The sequence below is a fragment of the Gossypium hirsutum genome, chromosome A01 (genome assembly GCF_007990345.1).
Source record: "Gossypium hirsutum isolate 1008001.06 chromosome A01, Gossypium_hirsutum_v2.1, whole genome shotgun sequence".
Taxonomy (NCBI): Eukaryota; Viridiplantae; Streptophyta; class Magnoliopsida; order Malvales; family Malvaceae; genus Gossypium; species Gossypium hirsutum.
The window spans coordinates 6,454,952-6,475,943 of record NC_053424.1 but is presented as its reverse complement, the minus strand read 5'-3'; the positions used below and the strand labels follow the sequence as shown (position 1 = coordinate 6,475,943).

At 28.1% G+C, this 20,992-nt stretch overlaps 2 protein-coding genes across 3 annotated transcripts; both read left to right on the top strand.

The window, feature by feature from the left end:
- Nucleotides 1-2,487: 2,487 nt before the first annotated feature.
- LOC107916952 (EP1-like glycoprotein 2) lies at nucleotides 2,488-4,052 on the top strand. Its single transcript, XM_016846329.2, has one exon. The coding sequence runs from the start codon at nucleotides 2,506-2,508 to the stop codon at nucleotides 3,883-3,885; it is 1,380 nt and encodes a 459-aa protein (XP_016701818.2). The 5' UTR covers nucleotides 2,488-2,505; the 3' UTR covers nucleotides 3,886-4,052.
- Nucleotides 4,053-18,057: 14,005 nt separating this feature from the next.
- LOC121204688 (protein LIGHT-DEPENDENT SHORT HYPOCOTYLS 10) lies at nucleotides 18,058-20,238 on the top strand. 2 transcript variants are annotated; one of them, XM_041075009.1, is made up of 2 exons: nucleotides 18,058-18,802; nucleotides 19,872-20,238. In XM_041075009.1, exon 1 carries the CDS (start codon nucleotides 18,220-18,222, stop codon nucleotides 18,790-18,792), a length of 573 nt encoding a protein of 190 aa, XP_040930943.1. In that variant the 5' UTR covers nucleotides 18,058-18,219; the 3' UTR covers nucleotides 18,793-18,802; nucleotides 19,872-20,238. The 2 variants fall into 2 exon arrangements, with proteins under 2 accessions (XP_040930943.1, XP_040930937.1); XM_041075003.1 differs by having other exon boundaries at nucleotides 18,063-18,815.
- The last annotated feature ends 754 nt before the right edge of the window (nucleotides 20,239-20,992 follow it).

The window sequence follows — 20,992 nt, the reverse complement described above, 5'->3', positions numbered from 1 at the left end:
AGAAAATACATATATTATATATTAACTAACAACATGGCCGGCCACTATCTACAAATGGATAATTTGACATGCAAGTCCATTCTTTTTATAACATGCATTAATAGACCATTATAATTTAACTTATCATATTTCAAAATGTCTCACATAAGTCCTATTTAATAAATTTCACATGCAAATGACAAAATCCAAGCATGAAACTTTCACACATGCATTTACACATATAATAAGCATAGAATATAACGGTTAATTATTTTTTTATTACTCGGTTTTGTGGTCCCGAAACCACTTTCCGACTGGGGTCAAATTAGGGCTGTCACAGTAGCAAAGTTAGTGGGGTTGGCAGAGGCCTCGACCCCCTAAAGGCCCCTTTATAAGTTATAAAATTTTAAATTGGTAATGGTAAAATTGCACTTTGACCTCCCAAAATTATAAAAAGTTGATTTAATCCTATAAAAAGCATAAAGATATAGGCTATTAAAACTATAAAATTGTATTTTTATTATTGTAAAAATATACAATTTAATTCTGCCTAAAAAAATTAAATTTTCTTTTAATGTAAAAAATATTAAATTACAAAATATATCAAAGTATATATGTCATGTCATTACATATTTTTAAAAATAAGTTATGTCAAAATATTTGATAAAACTAAAAAAAAAGAAATTGGCATCGGGATTGAAAATGCTCAATTTTGAAAAATAAATATTAGAAAAACAAAATTATAATAGAGAGATCAAATTCATAAAAATTGTATAAAACAAGGACTTATATCTAGAATTTTACCAATATTATTATATTTAAAATGTTATAAAAAATAAGTTTCATTTAGGAAAATTAATATGGATGTGATGGTCAGAATTTGAGAAATATGGAATAGGTATGATTGGTGGTGTGATCCGAGATACAGATAGTTTGTGGTGTTTGAGATTTACAAGGAACAAAGGATTGTATAGCGCATATAACGTAGAACTCTGAGGCATACTTGATCTAGAACAGGCTTGGAAGCTTGGTTGTTGAGATGTGTTGTTAGAATCAGATTGTTTGGAAGCGCTATACCATATTAAGGGGAACATGATAATTAATCACCCAGAATCATATGTCGTAAATGCGATTCAAAATTTGTTGAGGCATGATTAGAATGCCAGTTTAACTCACGCGTAACGTTGGCTGATTGTTTAGCAAAGGCTGCAGAAGGAATGAACATCGACTTTCACCTTTGGTCTCAACCCCCTGATTTTGCTTTGAATGTGTTGCATGAAGACCTTACCGATATAGTTGTTCCTAGATTAATTATTATGTAATAATTTGGAATACTCATTTCTTTTAAACAAAAAAAAAATTCATTTAAATTCGAGCCTTAGATAAATAAATGATAAACTTTTATTCAAGTAACTCTTTTTGAATATAGCGGGTTCGTTTATGATATAAATATATATATAACATGTGTACGAGAAAAAAATCAATTACTAAACAGTCAATCATCATGAAATCCAATTAGATCTTGGACCGGGATGAAAGGAAAAATAGCAGTCAGTGAATTTTTTACAGCTAATTCTACAACTTGTTTAGGCAAATGAACTAAAAAAGTCAGTAGTTTTCTTCGAAACCATTAAATGTTATCAATTTTGTTTTATTTATAGTCAATTTAAAAAAATTAATTTCTTATTATTTTAAATATATTACTGATAAATATTTGTAAAGAATATATATTTTGATGATATTTAAGGAATTAGAATTTTAATTGTTAAGAAAATGTGAGATATTTAAACGAATGATTGGTGTTATAAAATTAATTAGATTTATAGACATATTTTTTTCATGTTGCACTTGTATAAAATTAAATGGAGTATGGGAAGGCCAAACGCGTGGTCATCTCTTTAACAGTAATACGCAGAATCTGGGGTGTGTATGTCTCTATTGATGGACACAGTATTAAATTTCTCATCAGCAACAAAGCTAATTGAAGATAAAATGGGGACATTATCTTCAATTTAGTGGACCATAGATTGCTTCAATACAATAGCATATGCTCTGTGATTCCAAAATCTAAAGATAATCATTCCCTCCACCCAAACTATAGCTTACATTTGCTTCATTTTAAGATGGAGTTCCATGGACGATTAACATTAACTATGAGCTAACTGGTTAGTTTTAATCAACTTTTTTATAAGGAATTATAAATTTATTTTTATTTAAATTCGAGACCTGTCCTGTCCTGTTTCACCACGACTAATATTAGAATAACACCTACCTTGTCTCAACCCGAAACCCGACCGGGGTCGGGTTATTTTCTCTCCCACACTGAAAAGTCTTGTAGCATGATTTGATAATGATAGCTAAGCTCAAGTGGGCACATGTTGAGGAAATTAATCATAAAGCCAAACCTGATTTTTTTTACTTTGAATGCTACGTTTAATCCCCCTTTGAAAACCACTACGTATATATACCACTCCTATTATCTCATCCAAACACGTTTACTCACAAGGAAAAAACAATTGAGCTTTAATGGCTTCTCAATTATCTTCCCTTTTCTTTCAATTCATTTTCATTTCTGTCTTTGCCTTTGCTACCACTCTAGCCAAAGTCCCTGCAAACGAAACATTTGAATTCATCAATGAAGGTGAGTTCGGAGATCGGATTATCGAATACGACGCTAGCTATCGAGTGATCCGAAACGATGTGTACACCTTTTACACCTACCCTTTTCGCCTTTGCTTCTATAATACCACTCCTGATGCTTACATTTTTGCCATGCGAGCTGGCATTCCCAACGACGAAAGCCTAATGAGATGGGTGTGGGACGCTAACCGGAACGATCCGGTTCATGAAAATGCCACCCTCAAATTTGGCGAGGACGGGAATTTCGTGTTGGCGGATGCGGATGGTCGTGTCGTGTGGCAAACTAATACGGCTAACAAAGGTGTCACTGGGATTAGGTTACTACCAAATGGTAACTTGGTACTGTTTGATAAAAATGGGAAATTTATTTGGCAAAGCTTTAATTACCCTACTGATACTTTGTTGGTGGGTCAATCGGTTAAAATCAACGGTCGGAACAAGCTTGTTAGCCGGAAATCTGACATGGACGGCTCCGATGGACCGTATAGTCTGATACTAGACCATAATGGGTTCATTATGTATCTAAATAATTTGGGCCAGCAACTTATTTACGGGGGCTGGCCTACAAAGGATTTTGCTGACATGGTGACATTTGCTGCCGAGCCTGTTGACGTTAATGAAACAAATACCTCTTACGAGTTGGTGTTAGGTTTAACACATCTACAAGCTCAACCGAGCACTTCCCCGGCAGGCAACGGCCGGCGACTCCTCCAAGTTCGTCCGATAGGTGGAGGCAGCACAATAAACCTTAATAAAGTCAACTACAATGGCACATATTCATTCTTAAGACTCGGATCCGATGGAAACCTAAGGGCTTTCACATATTTTCCCCCAGCGAGTTACTTAAAATGGGAAGAGAGCTTTGCTTTCTTCTCAAGTTACTTCGTTAGGGAATGCGCTTTGCCATCCAAGTGCGGCACATACGGGTTATGTGACAAGAGAATGTGCGTGGCTTGCCCAAGCCCGAACGTGCTGTTGGGTTGGAGCGAAAGCTGTAAACCACCGAAGCCGGTACCTTGCCGGGCCGGAGCTAAGTTCGATTACTACAAAATCCTGGGGGTGGAACATTTTTTGAACCCATATTTGGATGATGGTGAAGGTCCAATGAAGGTTGAACAATGCAGGGACAAATGCAGCAAAGATTGCAAATGTAAGGGATTCATTTACAAGGAAGATACATCAAGGTGCTTAACGGCTCCGGTGCTTGGGACTTTGATCAAAGATGTGAATACTACATCTGTGGGATATATTAAGTACTCAAAGTAGATTTAATTATTTTGTGATTTTGTATTAAAGTTTGGTGAAAATTAAGCTTATTTATTGAGTATTAGGTCATTAAGAACTCAAATAATTTCGTGTAATGCTTAAATAAATGATAAAATGTCGTATGCGTTTAAGTACAACGTTGTGCAATATATATCCTTACAAGTAATTTCATAAACTTATTCCCAAATTACTATGACATGAACTTAGAAACTAAATAAATAAAGGTTTAAAGACAATTTTGGCCTCTAATGTTTGCATATTTTTTCAAAATGATCCTAATTGTATTTTTTAACCTGTTTTGGCCATCAATTTTTGTTCTTTTTTTCAAATTATTTTTTCTAACAGATTCAATGAAAATACCGTTAAAAAAGTTAACAGGGGTTATGTGAAATATTTTTAATTAAATCTAATTTATTACTTAAAATAACCTTATATGATAATTACAAGTGGAAAATAATAAAATAAATAACACATGAAGTTAAAAAAAACTCTTAATTTAAATAAAATAAACATAATTACCTAAAAAAATTAATTTAGTAGAAAATTCTCTTAATAAATAAACGTATAAAAGATTGAAACCTTTTTAAAAAAAAGAAAGAAAGAAATATTAAAACCTTGAATTTATTCATTAAATCTACTAGAAAAAACAGTTTGAAAAAAATCTAAGGTTGATGGCCAAAAAGGCTCAAAAATATAACTAAGACTGTTTTGAAAAGATATGCAAATATCAGTGACCAAATTTATCATTAAACCATAAATAAATTAAAATTTAATTATTTAAATCTTATTGGATTCAGTTTGGGCTTCATGTTTTAGGTTCTATCTTCGAAAATCCTTAGTCTTTGTTTACTCCATATTGGCCCATGTCTAGTGCAATAGCTTGATTCTCAAATGCCTGGGCTTATCAAAAAAATTTTCTGCTTTTCTCTAATTGGGCAATGGAATATTCATCGGTTAGGCCCATATATAATTAGTTGATGTGGGCTAATCATTTGATGGACTAAATTTGATTTTTTTTAACAATCCAATAAAATTTGTTACGAAGACATCCAAAATTTACCAAGGAAAAAAAACTACAAAACAAGAGGTCTTTTTTATGCTAATTTGATTAAAATAGTGATCGAATCAATTAAAAGCTTTTCTTTCATCGGATTGAATTAATTAAAAAATAAAAATTTCAAGTTTACATGTATGACAAGTACAATTGTATTGATAAATTTAACGGTTAAATCGTTAAAGATATTAACCGTATAAAAATATATAAAAATATAAATAGATTCCTTCCTATATGTATATGATAAAATGAAAATCTTTAAACATTTTTACCCTCAAGTGAATGATTGCGGCCACGATCCTCGAACAAGTTAAAAACATAAAAAATAAACATTTGAAGGGGATTTATAAGTAGGATCAACAAGTTTAGATAAATTCACAACAACATTTTTCTATTTTTCCTTTAGTGATGCAGCTTTTGGTTTATTGGTTGTTTTAATTCGATATCCTAACTTTTGTTTCAATATAGATTAGAATAAGGCAGTTTAACAAATAGATTATAAGAGGAGACTAAGATAATGAGAAAAATCAATACCTGATATTTGTTAACGTATTTTGGATTCATCAATCCTATTTTGCTAAGCCTAGCTTAATGAAAGATTTATTCAACAACGGATTTGAAAATTTATTGGTTTAAACCCCTCTACTCTTACACCAAGAAGCAATCCAACTGCTACAATCTCTCACCCCAAAAAATCCTCACATACAAATAATAAAACTCTCTCCAACAAATACTTAGAAAGAGTGTCGAAAATACTTAGCTAGAATAACACAACAATGGCTCAGTAAGATACTCAAAAACTACTCTCTAAGTGATGCCAAACATTTGCCTTTCTATAGGCTTTCTTCAAGTCCTCATCAAGCAGGCTTTTCAAATACTCAAATTCTCTTGAAAGATAAGGATAATAACAAGGATAAAGTTTACTTCAATCAAACTTTCTTCTTCCTTCTTTCATTCGAAGCACAAGCTTCTAACAATGAAATACACTGACTGCACTTTAACTGTCCCAACATGCTGTCTCAAGTGCTCTCCTAACTTGTTATCCCAAGTGTTTTCGAACAAAGAATGAAACAATGCACCAGAAGAAGTTAAAGTCCCAATAGATGTTTTGTAAAGGTCAACTAAATATTTTGGAGTACGACATATTTGAGATCAATAACCTTTAGTTCTGCATTCATAACAAATATTTTCATTGTTTTGCACCATATTATTCGTTTTAGAATTTATCTCATGTTTGATCCATTTCATTGAATTCCTTTTAGTAACTTTATTTCGAAAGTTCAAAAGATCGATAATCATATATTTAATATTTAATTTTTTTAATACAAACTCTTTTGCCAACATGACTTTATCCGTGACTTTGAGAAAACGTCACTTTCACTTCAAGAAATGATATTGAACTAATTAGACGAGATTAAAAATTAACTTAAAATATTTTGTGAATTTATGTTCTTAATATTGCTCCTACAAAAGCACATTTGATGCATGGAAAGTCAAATATATTTTCTCTAATGTATCCTCATAACTAATTTTCTCTTTATATAATTTCAATTTAGAAATAATTTTAAACAACACCAAATTATTTTCACTTACATTTTTAAAATCTTGTAACCATAAGTGTACCCACTCATATTGAGCAATATTTAGACAAATCACCAATTTTTGGTCATCGTTTCTTTAATTATTTCCTTAAAAACATTCCAAAGGGTTAATCGGTCCTTAACAATAAGGTTTTTAGTTTCTAGATGGTGATGGAAGATAATCAAAGGCAAAGCTAAAATTTTTTTCGAGTGAGATTGAATTATAAATTTTTATGACAGTTGAAATACAATTTTACTATTATATTAACTCATAACATTATATTTTCTAAAAGGACTTAAAATATAAAAACATAGCTCTTCAAGGGACCAAAAGCAAAATTTTTCAATTTAGGGGTTGAGGTAAGGGCCCCCTGCCTGACCCACATTGCTTTCAAGCAATCCTGAAAGAAAGCTTGGTTTCCTTCTTTAATTGTATCTCCCAGATTCATAGATTTAAGGTGAATTCCATCATGAAGTATTCTAAATTTCTAGATAAAATATGTCAAATGAATTAGGTTTTTACATTGATATAATGACAAGTAGGAGTGATTTTGCTACACTATTAGAGACTTCATCATGTCGATAAAATATTGTAAAGAAAAACAAAGAAAGATCAAAACAAATAATAGATTTTTGGTAATATCTATTTCTTCAAGAACTAGTTAAGCTACTAATCTTTCTTATTCATGTTCTTGGGTGAAACAGGTCCCTTATATAGAACTTTTTCTTCATAAATACATAAGGGATGATACATTTCATACTACAATATACCAGAACGTATACATGAATTAGATTAATAGAGAGATGATGATACATTTCCTAATGCCATTTACTATATGAGCATATGAATTCCATAAAGCATACTAATAACCCTTTATATATCTAGTCATCCATACGTTTTAAATCAATTTGCTTGTATTCTAGAGTAAAACAAAAATTAATATTCTCTTAAAGTTAGGTTATATGTTCAAGCTCGAAGTCCAACTTGATATTTGAGAGGATTTGAGTATAGATTCAAAAAATGAGTTTAAATAAAAAAAATTAAAATTATTTGAAAATGGGTCGGATTTGGACTCTAACATTCAAGACTTAAGCCCAATCATATTTTTTCCGTTTTTAATATTATATAAAAATTAAATCTATAATAATATAAAAATGTTACATCATCCATGTTTACAATTCTAATAAAAATACATAAAATTTTTAAATAAAAATATAAAATATATTAAAACCGTACCATGATTTAACCCAACCAAAAAAAACTAAAAATTATAATTCACAAAGTTTGCCACTCTCCAATAATTTGAGCATCAATTTCTACATGAATATTATGAAACTTTTAACCAATCCCAAATCTGTCAAGGATTTGGATATGAGAAAGGTGGGTAACCTTTTTTTTTCCCTAAGAATAATATTTTAAACCCTTCACTACCTGAATGGAATAATTAAATTAACCTTTGATTTATAGGTTTATTGGAAGGTGATGTTGACAATTTTAATGCTTAAAAAAAATTCTACCACAAATACCTTTTTAGATTAATTAATTATTACATGGTCAATTAGCCAGCTTTGTGTCATCATTTCTTTGGTATTATTGGCTTAGGTTTCCATCCTAAGAAGACACCTTACCATTTCCCCACCTTCTAACACATTGAAATATGGGTAGGCAATAGGCATTGATTCTCCTACATTAACCCATAGCAATTCTTTGCCACAACTTTCTTTTGATCTTTTTTTTTTTTATATTAACATATATATATATTTAACTTTTTAAATAGTTTTTAAAGGTTTTTGGTTAATTATTGCTTATGATATGGTTAACTATTCCTATATTGTAATTTTTTTTAAAAAAAGGAAGAAGAAGATTACTTTAACCAATATCAATGGAAGTTAATTAATGTTTCTTTTTTCCCCTAAAAGGATGGTTGTTTTCATTTCTTCGACCAACATTCCAAAATCCCATTTAATCTTTTTGGTAGTTGTTCTTGTCATATATTCTTGTAGAGCAATTAGTAGCATTCATTGCCTTTTATATGCATGAATCCCAAGGAAAATGAAATCCCAATTAATAAAGCGCATGGGAATGGGGTGAGTATATAAACCTTTTTTCTCCTCTTTTCCTTACATTTGAAGCCCAAATATTGGGTGAGCATCCACCTTTTTCTCTTCCAATATAAGAGGCTCAAGATTTGTTGTCAAAGATCTTCCTTTCCCAAGCTGTTATTTGCCTTTTCTCCTTAAGAAGGCATCTACCCGAGGTGTTTATAAATTGAGTTAAATTAGATTCGGATTAAATTTATATATCATATTAATTTAAAGATTATTTTGATTAAATTTTATGTAGTTAGTTGTTTAATAAAAAAAATTACGTAATTAATCTTTAAAAATATGAATAACTTAAAATTTACAATTAATTCCTCTATCGTATGAGACCACCTTTATGTGTATATATACCATCTTAATTTAGGGTCTGAACTCAATGATTGTTGCATCACTTGCAATGCATCAAGATTATAAGTCCAATTATAGTTTCCTCTTAATTAAACTTGATGGACCCCAGTGAGTATATAAATAAACAAAATGTATGTATGGATGTGTTAATATATGTTTGACAAATAGAATGCTTCTCCTTTATTTTCTTGTCTCCAATCAGATTTTCTTTCAAGGTAAGACAAGATGCTCATCGTGGTTGCCAAATTTTTATCTTAGGGATTAATTAGTTGTGACAGATTTAACATTTTTAAATGTTTGTTTAAATTTTAGAGTAACTCTTTTATATATTTATATTTAACATTAATTTAAATAAAATAAAAACATTTACATCATATCAAATCATATTTATAAAATCGTACTTAATATTAAAGTCATAATTATTAACCTAACAAATGATCTGACCCATAAACAGTATCTAATATTAAAATTATAATTATAAACTTAACAGATGATCTGACTCATGAACAGAATTTATATTTGTATTTCTTTTTATTTCCTTTGTTTTTTTTTCTTTCACTTAATTCCGTCCCTTTGTTATTGTTCAGAAAAAAAAAATTCCCTTTCCTAGGCTAGAATTGGAATTTTAATTGGCTATTAAATTGTTTGAAATTTTTACATATTTTTTAAACATTTGTTGAGCTAACATGAGTGCTACCTCAAGCTCTTGTTTTTCTCGAGAAAATTGACTATTAAATTGTTTCAATTTTAATTCGTTCTAATTTCTGACTTGAGATAATACTTGATAAATTTAGTTGAACTAATTATCGCAATTCCAAAATCTAGAATAATGTTATATTTTACAATTATTATTCCTTATATTTCAATTTTGTCAACCCATTTATGTCATTTAAATAGTAAGTTAAGGTCGACTGAGTGTTAACTCGATTATAATGGACATTATTATTATTGTAGGGTATGTGGGTTCGAGTGTACTAAAACGCATTATCCTCCTATTTATGGGTTGGGGAGGGGCTATAGGTAGTTTTAGGCATTGTATCAGAAAAAACAGATATGAACAAAATTTATAATGAGATTGATAAAAAAAAGTAGATTAAAATTAACTTGGTTGGTATCACCTTTATTACCAATGTAGGAGGATGTTAGTTTGAGCGCGTTGAACACGTTTGTCCTACTATTTAAAAATTAGAGAGGAATTATAAGTAATTTTAGGCATTATAAAAAAAATCATTAATAATGTCACATTAATTTTGTAATCATACGTAGGTAGGTGGTTTAAGAAAATGCCAGTATAAATGAATACATTTAAAAAAAAATTATGAGTAGTGTTCTTTTAGATATAGAACATAAATATTATTTAATATTTTTCTTATGTTTTTGAATAATCTCACTAATTGTGTTTATATTTAGTAATTGATTAAATCAAGTTAGTAAGTGATATTAATATAATATATAGATAATAATAGTAATACTTGTAGTATTAAACAAGTAAGAGACTAAGAGTATGTGTATATATATATATTAGATATTTTAATCGAAATAGAATGTAGTAGTTTTTACACTAGCTTAGAAATGAAAAACAACATAAAAAGAAAAAATAAAAGGAGAAATGAAATCCTTTTTTTATATTATTACCATAGTATGCATTCATGGGTTTGAGCGGATCGAATCGGGGACGATTATATATGATATGGGTGTATTTCATGTTTGTATAAGTCTAACTAAATTTAAAATAAGAGTTTTAAAATTTATCTAAATATATCTATATTTATAAATAATTAGCTCAAATCCGTTTTAGATATTTTTATATTATTTTTAAATTTAAAAAAAAATAATTTTAATTTAATATATTTTTTATTTAATAAAAAAATTAAATATAGACAACTTTATATTATTTTTAATTTTTACATTAAATTATAATATTATTATAAAATTAATTTTAATGTGATACAAATTATATACTATAAAACGATAAAATAAAATGTATTATATAATTAGAAATAGGTTAGGTTAAACTAGGCTTGAACCTTAAATGTTAAAATTCAAGCTAGATTCATATTTTAAACAATCTAGTATTTCTCTACACTTTATATTTTTATTTAAATCTTTATTTCGAATAAAATTTTAAGCTTAAATAAAAATAAAAAAGCGATGAATCTAGAGAAGTTGTATGTATATATATTGTATTTTGTACCTCTAATAATAATAAGACAATAGAGACAAAAACATTATTGAACATAAGCTTGCATTATAGCTAAAATTGGTAAAATTGTTCCGTACGTCACACACATATATATATGCACATTTATATATCTATTCATATACTATATTATAAAACATATTTATTTAATGTAAAAGAAGTTTTGATTTAATAATAAGATTGAGGCTTTTAAGAATTTTGAAATATTATGTTTAAGTTATATGTGATTTTTATTTATTTATTTTGATTTAAATTTTAATATGTGTAGGTTTGGTTAATATTAATGTGAAGGGTTTAAGTCTTATTTGGCAATTGGTTGATAGTTGATAACTGATTGTTGATTGCTGATTGTAGTGACTAGTTTGACCAACAGATTCTATTAACTGTTTTATTTAAAAGTATTTGGTAAAACTTAACTGATAGTTGAAAGCTGATATGTGTAGAATGACAAATAAGGGTATGCTTCAAATAAGAATTTGTGGCAAAGGGAATAATTTTTTAGCAAACATAGTTAGATATGCTATTTCACATATCTCATTCTCAATCAACTGTGAAAAACATTTCCATCCCATCTTTTTTTTGTTTTGTTTTGTTTTTGTTTTTGGAGGTTTTACTCAACAAGTTCTTATAAGCATCCATTCACCAAACACTACAATTAGAAGATTTGAATATCCAATCCTCTATTTATGTCCAAATCAACTAAAAAAAACTTAAAACTCTGCTTACCAAACACCCTCTTAATCTTTTAAGAGTCTAATAAAAATCAGTTAATTGATTAAAGTGTTGTAGATTATTAATTAAATAAAAGAATTTGAATTCAAAATTTCAAATAAAATATGAAGTTAATGAGAAAAAAAAAATTAGTCAAATTAAGATCCAAATTAAAGATTGAACACGCAGCTGTCACAATCCACAAGCTGGGCAGCCTAAGAGACATTTCACGTGCGTCTCAATTACCGGTCTTCAACCAAAAACAATAATGTAAACCTTTGTAGTTGAGACTTTTACTCCACTTCAATTACGCTAATTTATTTCAAATTGTAATTTAATTCCAAAATTAAATTTAAAATGTAATTATTTAATTATTTATTTTCTTGCTAAATACGGGATGAGGTCAATTTGAGTAGATTTTTTTTAAAAATAATCTCATTATAAGTTTTAATCATATCTACTCTATTTAGTATAAAGCTTAAAATTACTTATAGCCCCCAATTTATAAATAGAAGAATAATGCGTTTCAACGTACTCGAAATCATGTTCTTTTCTATATAAGCAATAATATTTATGCTAATCGAGTTAAGACTCAATTGAATAGATTTCAATTTGGGTCATTTATAATTTTTTTTATTCAAGATCTTTTATAATTTAGATATTAACAATAAGTATGAAAATTTCAAATAATTTTGAGTTTAAATTATTTTAAAATAATTTTTTTAAAATTTTTCGAAGGAAGCACTAATGGTAGGATTTAGATTTAGGTTTTAGGTTTAAATATAATTATTGTGACTTAATTTAAGTATTTAGAATTGATCATAAATAAGTTATTAATTTATTGATTTTTAAATAAAACATTTTTTATAATATGACAATTGCTTGTGTTTGTATTTTAAAATCAATATTTGTTTGCACCGAAAGCTATACAATTAATTTGTATATAAAATCAAATTTTAAAATAATTTATTATAAAAACGGTATATTATAAATTAATTGTATTGATATCTATACAATTATATATAATTCCACAATGAACACCTGTCCACTTCTTTTTACATGAAAATATTGTGGGTAAATTTTTATTCCAATCTCTCTATTTTTTTATTATAAGAATAGTTAAATTTCAATTTAATTCTTATATTTTGCTTAAATTTGATATTTAATCTATATACTTCAATTTTGTTATAATTTTACACCTCAATTTTTATAATGCCATAGTTAGTCTAAATATTTTATTCCAATTAAAATGATGATGTAAATTTTTAAAAAAATTAGCATTATTAAAATTCTTTATTAAATTCAGGTTTGTTATAATGTTTTTTTCTTATTACGTGAATACCAAATTTATTTTTTTCAAAATGCCACACCAACCCAAAAAAGGTTTAACTGTGTGTTAACAAATGAATCTAAAATTTTAAACTTAAAAAGTAGAGAGGCTAAACTCATGAAAATAAATGTATGAAGATTAAATTTTAAATATACAAAGAGTGCGTAGAAAAACTTTAAACAATTTGCAACTTTTAAATTTTTACATTATAATTTAGTTAAGAAATAAATAATTAACCATACTCGAAATGTGGGTAAAAATCTTATTAGTTTGAAATAATGGAATCGTTTATTAACATTGAAATAAGTTATAAAAAGGGTTTTTAGTTATAAAAAGGACTTAAATACTAAAAATCTTGTAAAATAATTGAAAAATCAATTGAACACCTAGTTGAAAAGTGCAATCAATTGAGCCCTTAATTGAGAGTTAACAATCATTTAGGCCCCTAAAGAACCATTAAATGCTGATATGGCAATTGACATGGCATCTAATGTGGACACATTGATGACATGAAGGGCTTAATTAGTTTTCTAATTATTTTATAAGGACTTAATTGATTTTTAGGAATTATATAAAAAATCTTAAAAATTTATAAAAATAATAAAATTTATTAAAGTTTATAAAAGGAGTATTTTAAAATTTTTATAAGATTTAATAATTTTAATAACTTATATAAATTTTTATAATATTTTTATAATTTCTAATAATGTTTAAAAAAAATTTAACAAAAAATTACTACTCTTTTTTGTTTCCCCTATACACTATCTTACATCATACTTTAAATCATCCTTATCAATGTCCGTTGCATCATATTTCCTCAACCAAAATCATTACTCATCACTCACTTTAAATCAGACCCCTTACTCGACACCCATATAAATTTGGTCAATATCACAAACTCTCCATTAAAACCAAATGCAAACCTTCAAAATAACAGAATTTCCTACAATTTTCTTATATATATATATTTATAATTTTGATAACATTTTAAATAAATTTTATCAAAATTTTCAATTTATATATTTTTCTATAATATTTATCGTTTTTATATTTTTTATATTTTTTCCATGCCTGTTTCTATTTGTAAACGATAAACTTAAGTTTATTTAAATTTTCACATGTTTTAATTTAATATTTACTAATCATATATATCTTTTACAATCATTATATATATTTTTGTTAATTTTTTAAACATAAATGACTTAACATATATATTTTAATGTTTACATTAATAATACAGTATATTTAATTTTTATATAATAGAAATTACATAATGTATAAAAAAAACATATATAGGCTTGAAAATAAGTCGAGTTGAACTTGAACTTTGAATGTTGGAATTCATAATAACTTATAATATAAACGAGTCTATTTTTTTCTCTAATCTTATTTTTCGAGCTTATCTAAATATTTTTAAAATTTGAATAAATGTATTAAATTTAGATAAGTTGTGTTTACTATTTAATAAAATATAATTATTCCACCGAATTTCTAAATTTGGAATTATATTAACCACATTAAAATATGATAAACGAGTTTCCCATGGAGAAGAGTAATTTATGATTGGAAGTCGTCATTAAAAGTCTAAAATGGGTGTATTTACATTTGAGGAAGGGTGGCTGCAAATAATATTCAATTATAATGTAGTTAAATTAACAAATGTTGCATTAATTACAGAAATAGGTAAGATTGATTTCAAGCCCTGGGAAACGTGTTGATGAAGAAAATTCTATTTTCTTTTCAGTAATGCAATCTATTATTGTCATGATTTTATCTATTTAAAACATTCTTGTAACATGCGATATGCTTTTATGTTATCATATCTTCTTTGCATAATTGTTTGGTACATTATGAATAATTGAATCTGGATTACTAATTGACAAAATTTTCTTATTCAACCATTTTCCCTCCTCTACAAGTATCCTCCTCTCTCTCTCTCATTTTTTTTTTTTGGTTTTATTATTAGCTTTAATGTATATATATGGTAAGAAAAGATTTTAACATCCCATTGGAATTTATGATATATAGGGTAAATTATAAAAATAGTCATTTTTGTTTGCCTCAGATTACATTTTAGTCACTTATGTTATTGTTTTGTTATGAAGTAGTCACTCTACCATTAAGCTTCGTTACCTTTCTAACGGCAATCCTACATGATAGTTCAAACGGGTTTTAAATGTCAACTTAGATGAGATTAATTTTTTCAGTCAAAATGGGAAAAAAAAACTAAAAGAAGAAGAAGACGAAGGTTTTTTTTTTCAAATTCAAGGTGTAATTAATTTAAATTTTAAAATTAATTAAATTTATTAAATTAAAAATCTATTATCGTCCCAGTTGGACATTTAAAATCCACTTGGACTACTACATAAGATTGTTGTAACAAAACGATAATTTAAGTGACTAAAACGTAACATTTCAAACATAAGTAACTAAAATGTAAACTGAGGAAAAAAAAAATGACTATTTTTGTAGTGTACCCTATATATATTTATAAAATTATACTTGTAAGATACTTTATGTGAAATGACATTATGAGATTTTTGAATTAAAATGGATAATACTTTTCAAGTTAAAGTGTTGGCATCCATAATTGGTATATAAGCAATCTCTAAACAAAATCTAAGAGCTAAGTGCTATACAATAAGAGTCATCTCTAAAATAAGAGATGAAGCCAAGAGGTGGGCAAGGCCTTAACCCTTAGTCAAAAGGGAAAATTTAATTAATAGTATTGAATTTTCATTTTAAGCTTATTAATCATTCAAACAATTTGAAAAACATTATAATTTTAACCCTTTTTTTAATTAATAATTTGATTTAATTTTTTTAGAATAAAATTTTTATTTTTGACTCCTCTTAAAATTTTATCTCGATTCCCCTTTGATAAAATTTTTAACTTCATCCCTATTTCAGATTAATAGAGTAACAAATTGTAACAGAGAATTTGAATTTAAAGTTAACAATTGTATTTAAGTAAAATAAAGAATGTTACTGCATGCAAATTACTGGCATTCTTGGGAAAATATGATATATACACAAAAATACAAAGAGTGTTTGGAAGCATGCTTCAAATTTTGAATCCAAATGTCAAATTAGAAAAAAGAAATTATTATAATAAAGTAAAAGGAAAACCCATAAAGGAAACAACAAAAAAAACATCACTTGTAATCAAATATTATAATATTATTAAAATCAGACATAAGTGTGTAATGTTTATATATATAATAATATTGGTTACATGTTAAGGTCTTAATATTATTAGAAGATATAATCATAAAACGGAATTTAATATTTACTAAATATATATATTTAATGCCATGAACAGAAGTGCGAGATGTGTTGATGGTGGCGTCAATGGGGGTATAGTGATGGTAGTGACTTCCATATTGAAGAAAAGTTGTTACAGTGACAGGCGAATTCTGAAAACACCCTGAATACCTCCGTTGAAACTTTGAAACGTGGCGGCGGCTTAACCATTTTCATTGGGCATTCATGGTTTTTGGTATGGGATGTAGATGTTACTCCATCACTGCTCATTATAATATACACAAAAATCGTTTTTGAGGGTCAACCAGCTAATCTAAATTATACTGTATTTTTGTGCCTACCCCATCATCGGGAGTCAAAATCAAACTGTTGAAAACAAGGAGAGGTTAATTTTAAGCTGCATTTATCACTGTTTTTTTGTCTTATAGGTCCAATTCTTAATTTTGTCCCTCTAGTTCCTGAAAATTAAGAAGTTAGTCCTAATTTATTTGTTAGAATTTGATTCATGTACTTTACAAGAACTAAAACATTAGTCTCTTTAAATTGTTGATTTTTGCTAATTAATAATGTAAATTGTTTAAATTGTTGATTTTTTGGTCAATGATTTAATGGCAAAGGTTTAACAGTTTTGTCCAATTGGATTCATTTCTATGTTTTAGTAAAGGAAAAATAAGTAAATTCAAATAAATTAAAGTAAAAGGACTAATTTGTAGATTTTAATAAAATAAAGGAGAGTTGTCAAAGATAAAAATAAACAAAATTTTTTAATGAAACAGTGGTTGTAAAAAGTTCTATACTAAATAAAGTTATCTGACTTGACCTAAAGTGTAAGTCATGAAATACAAAAAAGGGCTGCCAATTTTAATTCCACAAATACCACATGGATTAAAGAGTATTAATTTATTTCTTAATTTATAGATCAAATCTTAAAAAGCAACAATATATACATATATTTGATAATTAATAAGATAACTTTATTTACTAAAGAATTTATATATATAAAAACTTACTAGAATAGAAGTGCAAACGATAAATTTTGTTTTTTTGAACAATTTTATTAGTTTTGATCATATCTGTTCTTTTTGATACAATGTTTAGAACTATTCGTGGCCCCTCTCAAACTCATAAATAGGATGATAATGTACTTCAATGCACTAAACTCACGTTTTCCTACGTTAGTAATATTGCCCATATTAATCAAATTAAGACTATTGTAAATAAAATTTTCGTCCATCAAAGTAAAGGTTGCTGGGTGATGGGGGAGTATAATTAATGCAACCTTTTATCATCTTATGATCCTATATATTCTCTAACATTATAGATTCTATGGAGTGTAATTTATGGTAGGGTCCAAAATTAGAAAATTTCTTATTAATCAACTAAATTCTAACTAGGGTTAATTTAATTCAAGGTAAAAAAAAGAAAAGAACAGGTCAGAAATTTTAAAACTTAGTGGTAATTAGACTAATGTAGTCTACAATGATTGCTTGGATGATGGAAGCATAATTATAAATATATAGAAAAAAATTAAAAAAAAAGCATAGTTAATGCTAATTGTACGATTAAAGGAAGAAAATATTGTGATAGCTAGAAAAAGAAGAACTAAAGCACTTTCATAGGCCCCATTGCTTGTCCCTTCAATTAGCTCCATTGATGTGATCTTCATTTCCCTATCTTCTCTGCAAATTTTCTTTCCTTTTCTTTTCTTTTCTTTTTTTCCTTCTTCTTTGTGTAGACAGATACAATGATGTCAATTAACAAAGGGAAAGAAATAGCTGAAGGTTCTTCAGGACCGGCTGCTGTTGCTGTTGGTGCTGTTGTTGGTGGTGTTGGTGGGGGTGATCAGCGGAATCCACCGCCGTTGAGCAGGTACGAGTCGCAGAAGAGACGGGATTGGAACACGTTTGGTCAGTACTTAAGGAACCAAAGGCCACCGGTTGCACTTTCTCAGTGTAACGCTAATCATGTCCTTGAATTCCTTCGTTATCTCGATCAGTTCGGTAAGACTAAGGTGCACTTACAAGGTTGCGTGTTCTTCGGGCAACCGGAGCCGCCGGGACCATGTACGTGCCCTCTTAGACAAGCTTGGGGTAGTCTCGACGCTCTCATCGGTCGACTCCGAGCTGCTTACGAAGAGAATGGCGGTTTGCCGGAGACCAACCCTTTCGCGAGCGGAGCTATTCGGATTTACCTTCGTGAAGTGAGGGACTCACAAGCGAAAGCTCGGGGAATCCCTTATAAGAAGAAGAAGAAGAAGCGGAATCCATTGAAGGCTAACGAAGTTAGCTCAACAAGCTTCCCCATTCAGCAACCTTGATTTCTTCTTGGTATTAAATAGTGGTAATTAATTTAATTACATTTTCTCTTTCATCACAAGTCATATTAGCTTAGTTAACAGTACAAGATCTGTGCTACTGCTATCCATAGCGATCCAAATACAAGAAAAATAATTGAAGTTTACTGTAATTAATACACTAAATAAGCTTTAATTATCACTTTATAGGAAGAAAAATATTGAAAAAGCCTGTATAAAACTTTGACATTCTGTCCAAACATTTTAAAGTTCTTTTTCCATTGATAATATAAAGTTATAAACCCTAGTGCTTCAAAACCCTAATTTGTATAGTAGCTTTGTTTTAAGAAAGACAAAAAATAATAAATATGAATAACAGACATTGTTTGCTTTCAACATACAGAAATTTCGCCTTAAAAACTCTCTCTTACATGCAAAAATCTGTATAGTTTTAATGGTATTGTAAATTTAATATAATTTCCCATTTTCAAGCTTTTAGGCTTCTGCACTAACTTGTGCTCTCCATTAATGGCCATAACACTTTAAATATAATATATGTATATATATATATTAATGTCCTTTTTATAATCTTAACAAAATTTCATGATTGAAGATCTAAGGACAGTAGGATAAACCCAAAATGCTTGCTCATTGTCTTTGTTCTTTTGCTGGGGATAAATAAGCTATCACTAAGATATCCTACACTGGATATATAATAAGATTAAAATCTATTAGATTTATAATAATTATATTAATAGTAGCAGCTTTTTTTTTTATCTTATAATTTAACTTGCCATTATATGAATGTCTTTTTCTTTGATGATAATTCTATATGCAATCGACCAGAATCAGATTTTCTTTTGTCTGTATCATAAAAGTGCTAATTGTTTTTCTATTTTATAACCCATAAATGCTCTGCAGCTAATATTAGTGTCAAGCAATATGACAAAAAGGAAAAAAAACCCTCTGCAAAAGCATCATAATTATGCTTATCTATGATCATGAAATTGCCTCAAATCATTAACAAAATTTCACTATCATATCCTTTCAAATTAGCTCAACCCCCCCCCCCAATGTTTTGAATAATTTCATTTTTTTTTCAGGTCCTAAAATAAAAATTCCAAGAGTATTGAATCAGTTTGCTACTGCTACAAATCATCATGGCCAAAGCTCCTTCATCAAGATATTGGTAGATAGCTAGTTTATCAGCACTGTGTTTATTGTTTTTAAATGAGAATCAAAGCAGGAAATGGGGGCAATATATATATAAATATATATATAAACTGGAGTTGAAGAGGGTAAGTTGCTTTTTATTTTTATTTTTGTTCTTTTTTTTATATTTTATATTTTCTTTTCTATTTCAAGTCAAGTTAATTAGTATTTTGTTAAATGCAGTCAAGTTTGTCACATGAAACTATTCTCCAGGTATATGTATAATTTGATGATGCAAATGACTACAATAATTTTGTACTTCAACTGTTCCAAATTTTGTTTTTATGATTTTGTATATAAGGGGATCTTCTTCAACATCTAGGACTAGGAGGATGGTACAATATTGCACATTAAATTATTACATGAAAAGTGCTTAGCTCTCTAGGACCTATATATATACACAATTATCTTTAGTATAGATTATCACTGGAAGGTACAAATAATAATATACCAAATATGTATGAATATAAAATTATAGCATGAGCAATTAGGCATGTTAATTCCATGAGTTGTGTTTTAAATATTAGGATTTGAAGGGTCATGGCAGTCAAAATAATATAAGATTATTGGAGACCCTTTTTTTAAAATATTTTCTTTTCCTATTTCATAGTTTCCATTCCCCCACTGAAATATCTTGTCCCACATCTTCATAATGTTCTTTGATTTATACAGTGCATCATTGGATCCCTCTTCAGGGTTAATAAAAAATTACATAAGCTAGTAATTACTGTGATTAATGTTCCCTCTTTCACTCAATGATCAAATTTCTCTTAATTCCCACCATTTTGAACTTTAAAGTGCAAAACCCATCCATTTCAAGCTCCTTAACTAGCTTTAGTTCATCTGCAATTGCCATTTTTTTTTTCTGATGTTTTCAAGAAAACAACACTTCATGTGGTTTTTGCAATGCTTATACCTCTCTTTATGTGGTGGGAGTCCTCCCATCTGGAAATTTCCATGTCTATATATATATATTAAATTTTTGGATTGAATATATAGATATAGATAGAGT